Below are 13,604 nucleotides of genomic sequence, written 5' to 3'. Positions count from 1 at the left end.
AGAAGGTAGGAGAAAGCCCCTGTGAGGGAATCTTAAAGCGCTGAATCTCGGGACACTGGGCAGGTTGTCTCCTCAGGTCCATGCATGTGTGCAAGTATTGATTTGAGAGGCTCTTCCTAGAAACAATAAGGTAAGATCAGAAAATGAAAAAAGATGCTGTCTGTGAATAAGGTAACTTACGGAAATTAATTTCAAATGCCAATAATAAAAATTTCAAAGGCCAAACCCCTGGAAGTAAAGCATGTTAGGAGGAGTATAGAAAGCCTGCTTTTGAGGTTTGTTCCTGAAGCCTGGGATGTAATACAACAGGATTTAAAAATAGATTTCGAGGGGGAGAAGCGTGATGAAATGATCCTCCTGCTCGCATAACTGCCCAGGGGAAGCCAGACACCTCCAGCAACAGTGGCTGGGTATTGCATAGGCATTCCTTCCTGTGTTCCTCCGAGCACGCTCCCACAGCCCTGGGGAAGGAGCCGTGCTGCCGCGCAGGCTTCACGTTTATTCCTTTTCCCTCCCGTGCTACATAGCAGTGTGCTTGTCTGGACTCATTCAGACAAGCAATTCAGTCCTGACCTCGCGTCTCAGACCCTTTGGGGAATAATCAAGTTGTAATTGATGTAAAATACTAATATGTAAATACGTGTAAATAATAACACTGACGGAGCCACAAAGCTGCCCACAAAGTTTTACTTGCTTTTTCATTGACTCTGGACAATGCTGCTTCCTTGGCTTCTCCTCCCTTTACTGTAATCAGATACCTTTCTCTTCATTCTTTACTTGTGGATTAATTTCAAAAAGTTAATTTCAAAAAGATTCAGTTTCTTTTATGCTGCAGGAAAGTCCAGAGCAAAGACTGGGAGAAAAGATGCATTTGTTGATTCATTCAGCAAACATCCCCACGCTCACAGCACATGGAGGTCATCAAACCTCCCTTTCGGGAACGTCCAGAGCAAAGTCCAGAGCAAAGACTGGGAGAAAAGATGCATTTGTTGATTCATTCAGCAAACATCCCCACGCTCACAGCACATGGAGGTCATCAAACCTCCCTCTCGGGAACGTGGGTTCCATTTCTTCTGAGTGCCACAAACCCTCCCTATATCGGTGCCCAGGAGGGCAGCTCTTGGCGTCATGACTCGGCCTCTCTCTGCTTCCTTTGCAGGGTCCTGGCCGCCAGCCTGAGTGCCTACCTCATGGTGCCTTTTGGCAAGAGGAGATGGTTGAGAGTCCCGCACACCCCACACCTCAAACCTCCAAACCCAGAGACTTCGGAAACATTGCTGCTCTGCTATGGCCCTCAGCAAGCCTTCCCGTTAGCAGACTTCTGAAGTAAAGACAAATCCCACCGGAATGTTGCGGATTGGACTTTCAAACTAAGTGGTATCATCTTGCCCTGAAACCTCACAAACCTTGGGCTTCATAAGAAGAAAAGAGAAAGTCAACAACCAGAGACAAACCCACTCTCACGTGGGCATTGGTGTGGCTGCTGCAGGCAGAGACAGCCAGAGAAGATTATGGGCTTTCAGGGAGGGGACGCAGAGTGGCTGGTTTCTGTACCCCAAATTGTTTCCTCTCATTGAGAAACCCAAGCATGATTCACAGAGGGGCCAGCAAAACAACTGTCAAATTGTTGGAAGAATTTTCTCTGCATTTTACTCGTTCTTATGTTAGGATTTATGATTTCCTCAAAAATTTCATCATCGTGGAAATTGGCTTTCCCCAGGGTCTTTTGCCCAAGAGAAATTTTACCTCGGTTGCTGAGTGTTTTTCCACCTTGTGCCTGATGCCCACTATCTAGGGAGAAGTTTTCCTGATCATCCTGGAGGCCCTTCAGTTCATGACAATGATGCTTCTAGTCAGATGTTTCTAGAAATGCAAGGTCCTGTCCCTGTGAAAGCTGTGTAGGTAAGGAAGCTTCCAAGAGCCGCATCAACACAAAGGCACATGCCAGCTCAGGTGCTAGACTGAGACGGGCACCCCTGCAATGCAATGACCATCTGTGTCCAAAAGCTTTGCCCTGCAGTTGTGCTCTCCTGCCTGCTGTTCAGAGAGGACCATAGCAGGGACCTTAGAAATATTTCCTATCGCACAGAGCTTTAGGGTAACAGATTCCAAGCAAGGATTTGATTGTACTTTTCACTCATTTGGCTCTGTGGGAGGCATGATGAGCCTGTTTAAAAAATGGTGGGGGAGGGGAACAAAAAGCTCCACCTTCTGCCAGCACTTACCCTTGCTGGAGGTCTGTGGGTGTCAGAGACAGAGAAATCAATCAACGGGGAAGACCCCGCGTCTCACCTAGGCCCTCAGCCTGTCTCAGATCTGGAGCTTTGCCTCATCACCCATTGCAGTCTTTGTCTTATAAATAGGTCATGTCACACACACAGGTCCACAATAAGCCTCTGACTCAGAACCATGGGGGAGGAAGGGGATGCCACTAGCTGAGGCCCCAGCTGTGAGAAAGGTGAGCCCACCCTCTGCTCTCAGCTCTGCACCGACCTGTGTCACCCTCAGCCTGCTTTGGTCACCTTTTGAGCCTTCTGCACCTACTCACCCATCAGAGTGGTCGTTTTCACTGACCAGTCAGTTCTTTCTGTCAGCCATCAAGAAGGTTTGCCTGGTACCTGACCTTTGAGGAGAAACTGGCAAACCCAGGAACCAGACTCCCTTTTGAGACAAGTGAGAAAGAATTGAGAAAGTCTTTCCTATTAGAAGAATGGACCTTCTAATTCTAGAGAGAATTTGTTATTTTGCTTTATAAGAGATTGCAGTTGGGGCCCAGGCCCACCAGACAGAAGCAGCTTGAGCGCGTCTGCATGTAAGAGAGGAGGGACGTTCCAAATTAGAAGATATGGCCTTAGTCATTTGGGGCTGTTCTGTAAATGGGGATTTGTTCACTCATTGGAGCTTAAATGGTAATATAAAGGGTGACTGGGAGTCACAGCAGTTTCTGTTCTATCAGCAAATGTCAGCACTCGTGTTTTCCCGCCCTCCACACTCACCTTTTCAATGGCTTGGGCTTTCTAGTTAGCACGGTTTGGCCCCGTCACTCAGACTCAAGACTGGTGCTGAGTTGCTTTGTTTCATATTTACAAAGTCCCCAGACCTCATTCCTGCAGGGAAAGGCATTGCATGTTCCTGGGCTCCTGAGTCCCATGGAGGCTCTGACGGGAAGTAGCTTCTAGGAGAACGTTTCATTTTTAGGCTCTAGAAACCCCCGGTGTAGAACTTGGATTTATAGAAGTGTCAGGACTTGGAAGGCGTTTTGAACTCACCTGGACTTCTGTCATTGATTCCATTTTACCTCCAGGAACCAGTCCTCCTGACCCTGCAGTGGGAGATTCTGTTGGCAAATAACTAGACCTTCCTGTCATCCCCAATGATTTAAACAACTCTGTGACCCCCAGATTATAGCCAGCACGTTTGTGACTGGAGCTCTTTCTGAAACCACTATTCTCAGTATCAGTTTTGGTTTGAAAATTTGGAATGAGGTAACAGGGAATATGGTAAACAGGTTGGCTTGCAATCACATGGACTTGAACCGTTTCTGTTATTTGGGGTAGAAAATCGAAATGATAGAGTCTTTTTTTTTCTTTTCCACATAGAAAAGCAAATATTGTGATTTTGTAATAAATGCCTTTCAGCAAAATTGCAGAGGGTCACTCATCCGGTGGAGAACCACTTGAGTCACGGTGCTGACTTGTCACATTAGGTCAGCCATCTGTAAACAAAAGTGGCCCTAATTGGCCCAAAAAGACTTGCTGGCTTCCAGGCAGGACCGAACGAACCAGTTTCCTCACTTCTCTGCACGCTGATGTCCTGTAGTCTTACTGAGTAGGTTTTTGTACTTAAAAAAAATAGTAATGCCACAAAATAATGACTTAAAAAAAATAGTAAAACCTTAAGTAGAAGTGAGCAAATTTAGCAGCTACTAAGAGCTACAAGGAAGTGGCAGGGTTTAATCCTTGATGTTGTGCGAGGGGCTGGCTGACTGGACTCTTAGCCTTACAAACAAGATCATGTGGCTCCACAGTGTAAATCATGTCTTCCTGACCTTCCTCAGGTGCGACCACCTGCGCTTCATTCACTACTACATTTGTATCATCTGGAGGGTTGAGGGGTCCTTTAAAACTTACTGTGATGTCTTACATGTAACTTTGCTACTGTTATGTCTATTGAAGGGGAATGTTCGCATCTGAAGGGAATTTCAAAATAAACAACCATTGTTTCAGTTGCACTCAATATCTATGTATGACATACACATTAAGTGAATCTTTTCAGGTCTACAATATCTAGTACATGTAAATAAGGTAAAAATTTGATAATATGGTAAATTAAGTTATAGTGTGTCATTTGATTTTTATTTTGCTATCTTTTACTTAATTTTCCTAATGCTCCACATCTGGGCTTAAGCCTAGGTGGCACAGACCTTTATGTATAACTCACCTTTGCAGGCATGTGTGTTGTGCCAGGACACGCTCAGCAACGACATGCCACTCCCAGGAAAGCACACAGCTCCACAGATGACGGCCACTTGACTCTCCAGTTTACCCTCTTTTGCTCTTTAATTCTGAGTGACTGTGATGATTTAATAAAGTAGAAACACAGCATTTATGTGCCATATGTTTCTTTTGTTTTCGTTATACTTTGTAGCAAAATAAAGTTTATCCTGGCATCTAACAAAAAATAATTTGCATTTTTACCTTGTTCAAAAGCTCTTTTTTAAACCAAAGCCTAAATATTTATCTAAAATGGTAGCCAGTACCTATCCCGGAAAGTTTACAAATGTGATTATGAAAACTTGACCTCTCGGTTCATAACATGGAAGCTAAGATTCACTCACACGAGAATTTGAGTCCAAGCATCATCGATCTCATGTATGTAAGTCCATCGTCTCTTCATGATTAAATAACTGGGTCAGCATCTCCTGCAGTTTGTATCAAGGCTCACAGGGAGCTTGAGCGTTGGCTCCCATCTTTCCAGGACAGCCCTCTGCATGAGCCACCCTTCCAGAGGGTTGGAGTCCCAGGTCCTGATGAGCATGAGGCCAACTTTGAGAGTTTGTGAATAAGTGATAGACAAGATCGGCCTCCTTTTGGTGTGGCTTATGTCTTGTTGATGGCCCGGCCTTTAAGACTCCAACCATCATATACTGATGGCCTGGCCAGGTGGCTTCTGCCAGCATCCTGGGTAACTCCTGTGCTCTGGATTGCTGTGAGCTTTCAGGACATTGGACAGTTTACTTACAAGACATTTCAGTGTCCTCAAATGGTCCAAATGCTTTCCTGGTTATCAAGTAGAGCCTGAATCAATTTGTTGTTTTGTTTTTGGGTTTTTTCGTTTGTTTGGTTTTTTTTGCTTTTGGCTGGTAGCAAGAGCTTGATTGAGGGTGTATTGTGCTTTTAATACTTGGTTCCTCACAGAATGAAACTTAACAGAGTTTTAGAACTTCGTTGCCTAGAAACAGGTTCCCAGCTCTGCAGTGCCGTGTCCTGCCCCATCCTCCACCTTGATTCTGTTCCAGCAGGTCTGGGTAGAATCTCAGCATTGATTTTTTTTAACACCACAACCCCCATGATTCTGACCTGCAGATAGATTTGGGCTGAGACAATGGGACCAGCCCCATTGTGTTAATTTGGGCAGCCCTGACCACCTGTCCCATGTGTGCACCCCGGGGTAGAGGGAACATCAGTGAATACTCCCCGAGGAGCAGCTGGCTCATCCACAACTGCTCAGTGTAGCGTCCTGCTCCTTCTGACGATTCTACTTTATAGATGGGCCTGCATTCCCTCCACGATAACTTACGGATTCTTTTCAGATCTGGAAATAGTCATTTCAATTTCAAAGGATATTGTTATGAAAGTCTCATGAAGCAATTTATTGTCTTATTTATTAAAAAAAAAAAAAGATGGGGAGGAAGGTATTCCAGTCATCATACTTCCTGCAGTGATTCCAGTCATCTTCAAAAATACTCATCAAATCTTAGGCCAAATCATGCAAGACCTTGAGCAGAATTCCAAAAAGAATCTAACTTCCAATGCTTACAAACAATGCTCTCTTCAGCCTTTCTTGGCTTTCGCTAAGTGCCAGAATAAAAAAAAAATAAAAAATAAAAAAATTTAGTACCCTGAAGATATACCCTGGCCAGAGTAAAATTCTCTTGAGTATTCCAGGAAAAGTGCTGGAGTTTTTTGTTTGCTGCACTAGAGAGTATCTCTCAGCAGTAAGACTCAGACCTTTGTATTTGTTCACTTCTGTACCACTGTGAGCTAGTGTTACACTTTGTGTGTGTGTGTGTGTGTGTGTGTGTGAGTGTGTGTATAAACTAAATTGAGGCCACTTTGATTTATTAAATGGTTTATGTCAAGAACAACTATAATCACTTGCTCTTCCTTCTATAAATGGAAATGATTTTAATTGCATTTCATTTTTCAAATGAAAAAGCTAAGGTCATGTAAACGTCATCCCTGTGTATGTGGTTTGCCTGAGGCGCAGATGTCTCCCTCACTCCAGCCACCTCCTTCTATGGATACTCAGACCAAGCGTATTGGCTCATTGGAGTCACACAACTAGAAAGTGAAGCTCCAGGAAGGAGCTGAGTTTTCTGGGCCCCATTCCTTGATGACACCCCCATTTAGCAGCACTCACTGTTCTTAACCAGTGCACAGGTGACTTGTTGAAGTGTAGTTTCCATGTTCCTTTTGGCCACTGTGAAGGTTTCCCTAAGGACAAGTCTGAAGCCACCCTGACCCTCCCTCCTCTCATGGATCAGGCACAACATGGACATGGGGCTCCTGTGTTGGGGAACTTGTTTTACCAGATGACTCACCTACTCTCCCTATGGGCAAAGAAGAGGATGCTAGAATTGACTTTTCTCTAAGACTCCAGAAACCATTGGATAATACATCTCTGGAAATACAAATTGCTCATGTCTTCAGACCTGAAAAATAGATTTTGAGGCAAAGAACCCAGGACAGGAGCAGGCTGCACATGCTGTTGGTGGTGAGCGCGGGCCGACCTGCCACAGTGCAGCAAGTCCCCCTTGCTCTGCACACACAAATCCTCAGGGTAATTTAGCACTGGCTGCATGCAGTTCAGCCAAAATTTCATTGTCTCCTGAAAAAAGTTTTATGTTTCAGGAGTTTAAGAGAAAGAAGGTAAAGATATATGAATGTCCTTACATGCCCCATGGCCCGCCCAGGAGTGGAATTGAAAGAGACTTGCTCCCAAAATTGAAGTCACACACCCTCAATGTGCTGCTACTGCAGCTTAAACCACATTTCAGCCCCAGATAACATAACAAACTAGCTGACAATCCAGGGAATCAGGAGGATTTAAAATAATATCCTCTCTGCCCCAAATACACTCTCAAATGTGCCCTCCAAAACAATCAGCAGCAACAAAACCAGCAGGAACTCTGAGACGATACTCTCTTTCTAGGTAATAGAAAAGTATTTGCTGGAATTGGAGATTGCTTCTTTTTTGTTGTTATAATTTTAAATTTAAAATACTTTTAATACCTCAGTGTTCATTATCCTAAGTTAAATTGAATGAGGTGAAGGGGGTGAGAATTTACAAAAAGCTGTCACGTTAAGAAATAGCTGAAAGATTCTGCCTCTTACAGAAAAATTGGGAAGGAAAAATTGGGAAGTCCCTGTTAGCACCTCCCTTTTGTACCATGTCAGACATGAAAAGCACTGATTAGATTTTTTGACATTCACAACAAGATATTCCTCAGGTATCAGGGGACATTGTGTATGTAATTGAACATTCTATTTAAAACACTATTTTAAGAAATAAAGACTAAATGAATAATCTCTCAGTATAAGAGTACCGTCCCCTATGTGTTCAGGTGTCATTTTTAACCTTCCGCTTTTATGTCCCACCTCTCCCTCTAGCAAAGTGCTTGTTGAGTTTGACAGAGAATTTTGTAAAGAGGTCACACTCATCAGCCTCCACCTTGACTTGAGGTCATGGGGGTCTGAAAAGTGAAGTGTGCGTCTCACCAAGGCTGTGAAGGGGGCAGGGGCTTGCTATTAGAGCTCCTGAAAGGATCTTTTTCACTTCAGAAAATAGCCTCGCAAAGAGCAGCTTTTTCCCACGAATACTCAGGGCCTGCATTACGCTCCGCAGATGGTAGCGGTGAGTACTTTTGATCAATATTCCCTAAGAAATGGCCACCGGGCTAAGTGCGCGTGGAGGGCTCAAGAACACGTCTCCCTCCCTCCGGCCCGCGTAGCAGCCGCAGCCGGTCTCGCGTGAGCGTTTGAACCAGTGAGGCTGCGTGCTAATGGCAGCATCGTCCCCCGTGAAAAAATGGCACCCCATTTTGTCCTCCACGTGGACGGCTGAGGATGGGCCCACCGGAAGGAGTTATTTCTATAGCCTTCCTTCAGGGAAATCATGGCCTCTTCATTTTGGGCACCAGGAAAAAGTGAACCCCGGGAACTATTTTGACCTGAAGAAAAGGTTACAGTGCCCGTGAGAAAACTCAAAACAGTAGTTTCTCTTCATCAAGGGCAATTGACTTACTAATTACCTTTGAGATTTTAATGAAATAGCCAAAGTATAGATGTGTGCTTTAAACCAATATTCTATACTTTTTCCCCTCTAAAACTAATGATCGACCCCCATGCCAAGCACTGCCACTCCAGACCGATAAGATGGTTATTCAAAAGAATAGTCTTCTACCTCCTTTCCAGATTAATGCAAACACACACAAAGATACAGGGTTTTCTTTTTTCAGAGAAATAGCGTCATACCATACACCTCATTATTCAACTTCCTTTTTTAACTTTATAATATGCCATAGGCACCCCACCCTCTAATTTATCATTTTTAATAGTTGCATAGTGTTCCTTAGTAAAGATGTAACTTTCTTTATTCATCCCATCTTTTTCCAATGTTTGTTATCTGCAATAAATACCATCACATCTGTAGCCTGACATACTACTGCTTTTATTTCTGTAAAATTTCAGTGAAATTACGGAGACAGAGTTTATGTAATTTTAGCGCTAATGGACTACTTGGTCATTTTAAAATTCTATAAAATCAGCTTTGGAAGTCGGTAGGAAAAAAAAAACCAAACAAGGCTAAGATCCATGTCTTCCCATGTTTGTATAAGGGAAATCACTGAATTACTGTCAGCTTAAGAAAACTTTTTTAAAGGGGGTGCCCAGGCAAAATTTCCTAGATGATAAATGAGACACTTATACACTGAAGAAAATGAGGCTTCCCATTCATGTGTGCCGACCCCCCATGTCCCATGACAGCTTGCCCTTCCTACGTGTTTCTCTCCATGATAGCCTTCTGAAGAATTTCCTGATTTTGAAGAAATTTCTGACAATACTAACAAATGCATCAAAACACACCGTAAGTTCACCTTTCCTGCCACTTCATGGCAGAAGAACCTGGGCCTGGGAATCAGACAGTACTGGCTTCAAATACCAGCCACACACTCCCCGTGTGGCCTTGAGCCTTTGAATCCTGGCCATTCTGACTTTTGTTTCCTCTCCTGTGAATTGAGGCAATAATACTGATTGTAGTGGCCAGCCTCCATGTCCCCAGAGATCATCACCTCCTGGTATTTACACCCGTATGTGGTCCCTCTTATACTCATTTTGAAATGAACTGTAGGACCAAGAAACCACAAAAAAAGTGATGGTGTGTGTCTTCCAAGATTAGGTCATAAAGGTAGTGCAGCTCCCACCTTGGCCTCTTGGATTGCTTGCACTGGAGAAAGTCAGGCACCATGTGGTGAGGACACTCAAGCTGTACTGTGGGGATCAACACCGTGGGAGGGAGCCATCCTGAAAGTGAATCCTCAAGCCCCAATCAAGCCTTCACTCAACTGCAACCCCAGCTAACATTTAACTGTAACGTCATACAGGATCCCAAGTTAGAACAACCCAACCAGGCTGCTTCTGCATTCCTGACCCACAGAAAGAATGAAATATAATAAATAACTGTGGTTGTTCTAAGCCACTAAGTTTGGGTGATTTGTTCTTACACAACCATCATTACTGGGACATTGACCTCATGGTTGTTTTGAAGACGAGATGAAGACAATGAACAGAAGGCACTTACAGCAACACATTGTAATAGTGCTTTCAATGGAATGATGGTGAGACGATCACAAGCCCCGCTGCTCTGGACCCTTGACCATAACACCTCATAGGAAGAGTGCTGTGCCAGGGAGCCAGAGACTGCGGTTCTGATCTCGCGCTGTCTCAGAGAACATTGTGATGTAAGGCAAGGCATTCAACATTCACAGACATTTTCCTCACGTCCAGAGTAGTGAATTATAATATGGAGTTGATAGGAAGACCAAAAAGAAAAATTCACATCCAAGCACTCTGAAAACCAGACAACGCCTCTGAAAATACAAGGCATATTCCAGTTACCTACTTCTGCATAACAGATCGCCCCAAAACTTAGTGACTTAAAACAACAGCCATTTTAGTACTGTCTCTCTCATTTTAGTACAAACAGCCATTTATGCTCTCATGGTTCTAAGTGAATGGGGCCCACCTGGGCTGTTCTCCCCCTGGCTCTCTCATGAAGAAGGTGTTATGACGTGGTGCAGGGGTCTGATGTCACCTTAAGGTTTCACTTGTTGCCTCGTGTGTCTGGGGTTGATTCTGGATGTTGACTGAGTTCTCATCCTGGGCTGCCCACAGAATACCTACGTGTGGCTTCTGTGTGTAGCTTGGGCTTCCCCACAGCATGGAGATAGAAATCTCCAAGAGATCCGGGCAGAAGCTGCATGGCCTTTTCTAACCTAGTGTCAGAAGTCACACAGTGTCCCTTCCACTGCATTTTACTCAAGGAACAGTCGCAAAGGTTTGCTCAGTTTCAAGGGAGGAACACAGACTCCACCTCTTGATGGGAGGGGTTATCAGAGAGTTTGCAGAAATGTTTTAAAACCTGCTCTAGGTGGCATTAACATTATGTAAAATTTGAAATTGGTATTTTCACAACCATTAGATGTATCTGATGGATCAAAGAACTCAAAATCACAACAATAATGGGTGAGTTCCCACCAGCACTTGATCTGAATAACTCAATCTCAACAACAGTGCTGAGTATTTAGTTACAGACAGCCGAATGCACTTTATCCAGATAAAGTAGATAAATAATTAAAGGGTCTTGGCTTCCTTGCTGACTGTCCAGGAGGGTCACATAATCAGGCTTTGGGGCTAAAAGATCCAGGAACAACATCCAAATCACCCTGCCAAACAAGTCCAACTGTAGCTCATATCACAGCACTGGGCCTTCATCACAGCCACTTCTGAGAGACAAATGCCTCTCCAAGACCCTCAACCCCTTCCAATACGAACTACACCTGGCACCATCCCCTGGTGTCTCTTCTGGATCCATATCTCGTGGGTGCATCTGATTGGAGGTTGGGTACCTGTAATCCGAGTTATGAAGGTGTCTTGACTGTAGGACATTAATCATTTCCATTTCCTTATAGCAGTGCCTAGCTGCAAGGGAGGCTGGAATAGCCAGTTTCTGGATTCCACCTTGGGGAGGCAGGACTCCTCAGGTGGAAAATTAATCCGGAATAAGAAGGATGTCTAAAAGGTGCAGGGTAATCAGAAAGCACCATAAATGTCTACTGCAGGTAGATACTACTCTTTCTTCATTCTGTCAATGAAAATACAGAGGCAAAGAGAGGTTAAACAACTCACCCAAAGTCACAGAGCTCTTAAATGGTGGACACAAAATGATAACAGGCATTTGTGCTCCAAACCCCTGGCACCTAACAGCCAAAGTATGCTGGAGAAGAAACAAGGTCCCTTCAAGCCTGTAAAATCCCAGCACAGTGGGAAGAGAAAGGAGTGACCTGCAAGTATTATCTGAATCCATTTGAGGTATAAAACTAATTTGTTCATTGAAACTTTTCCTTAAAAGTTACTCAACTGTTAGTCTCAGGTTAGGGGTTTGGGGTTGGCCCATCTCTTCCTAGTCTTGGCGACCCTCTGCCTGCCCTTGGTTGAGACTGAGCAGGGAGTGCTTAACGGCCTGTGCTCGGGCATTTTTCCTTCTTTCACTATTGCCAGTTGCCATGCTTCTGGGATGGCCTGTTCACTTGCTTGTAGGCGTAGAATAGTAAGTGATTTCCACAACCACGTGCCTTTAGAACAAAAGCGGAAGGTAGAGAAATGATAGAAGGCAGAATGGTTGTGCTAGCTTTCAGTGATATCTTCACTGTGGTGCAGACTAAAACTCCACCATTCACAATGAATTCATATATTTCTCTTATGGTTTGCATGTTCAGCATGTTAAAGCAAAGTGAAAGTGGTTCAGAATCTACAAATTTGGTACTACAAACATGCACTGTGCGAGCCTTAGTTAACAATTATGAGGTGCTGACTTAACCTATTTCTCATGAGTATTGGTTATTTGTGTTTTCAGTAGTGTAGAAATAAGAAGTTTCTTCAATGTACAAGATAGGAGATAACTTGAAATGGTGACATACTTGGTTCCTCTCTTTCACACCCTGGTGGAAATTTCAGGCTATTATTTTGGAGTCAAATTGCCAAAACACAAATCCGTTGTTTCCATAACTTGGGATTAAAACCATATATGTACTTAGGCTGCCATGTCATACTCCATGCTTTGGGAGTCCCTTGACAAGAAGATGGCATTGAAGCTCTTGTATTTATTTCACTATCCATTTAAATTTTTCCACGCTGCCACATTTGCCCCTTTTGGGGTTTATCTCTATGAGCCAGTGTCCTTCCTGCTCTCAGCTAAATGTCCATACTTACTGGTCATATCACCTCGTAGGGACTTCCATCTCACCATCTATTGCATGGGGTAATCAATACAACCTCATGAGGAATTGTGAGATATCAATGAGTAATTCATGTTAAGTCTGAGACCAGGTAAATAATAAGAACTAAATGAATTTCAGCTGTTAGTATTGTTACAAACCCATCATTAGTTGGAATTAGTGGTCTCTAGTTAAGATTTCAAGCCATCAACTCTTCCCAGGCCAAACTTACTATTGGTGGCTACAGCTGGCAGCACTCTCTATGTAAACAAGACCACAAACTCTCAACCAGAACACATTAAACAAAAACGTGCACACAGATACCATGAGGATCTTGTGAAAACGCAGATTCTGATTTGGTGGGTCTGGAATGGGGCCTGCAGTTCTGATTTGTAACCAGCTCCCAGGTGATGCCAGTGCTGCAGGCCCCTAACCTACACTTTGAGTAACAAGGCTCTAAAAAATACATGCTAAGAAAGTATAACACGTTCTCCACCATAGTTGCCATAATTGATACAATTGTGAAACTGGATCAGAAACTTGCTTTAGAAAAAGTTTCAAGTAGAGATTGGGAACTTCCAATCATAGCTGACTTCTCACTGTTGGACATTGATTTAAATGCCCCAAATAATGCTCAAATATTTTCACAATACAATGAGGTCAGCAGTTGTCAGGAAGGTGCTTGCTGCTTTTGAATTAATATTATTTTAATGAATTAAAATTTATTTAATGAATTAAAGTTATCTTCCATCTTTAACATAATTTTAGACTAATAGATACCAAAAATCCTTGAAATGTAAGGTTGAACCATACAAAATTGTTGACATTA

The 13,604-nt window shown here is 43.4% G+C and overlaps 1 protein-coding gene across 4 annotated transcripts in view; it reads left to right on the top strand.

Annotated features, from left to right (window-relative positions):
* RALGAPA2 (Ral GTPase activating protein catalytic subunit alpha 2) overlaps window positions 1-4,660 on the top strand; it is a 316,937-nt gene extending 312,277 nt beyond the window's left edge. For all 4 annotated transcript variants that reach the window (XM_033094559.1, XM_033094558.1, XM_033094556.1 and 1 more), the window contains one exon: window positions 1,160-4,660. In XM_033094559.1, coding sequence (XP_032950450.1) covers window positions 1,160-1,179 — 20 coding nt within the window. In that variant the 3' untranslated portion in view covers window positions 1,180-4,660. The remainder of the gene's footprint in view (window positions 1-1,159) is intronic.
* Window positions 4,661-13,604: the final 8,944 nt, after the last annotated feature.

The sequence above is a fragment of the Rhinolophus ferrumequinum genome, chromosome 23 (genome assembly GCF_004115265.2).
Source record: "Rhinolophus ferrumequinum isolate MPI-CBG mRhiFer1 chromosome 23, mRhiFer1_v1.p, whole genome shotgun sequence".
Lineage (NCBI taxonomy): Eukaryota > Metazoa > Chordata > Mammalia > Chiroptera > Rhinolophidae > Rhinolophus > Rhinolophus ferrumequinum.
The sequence above is the reverse complement of the archived record's forward strand: the minus strand, read 5'-3'. Positions and strand labels throughout refer to the sequence as shown.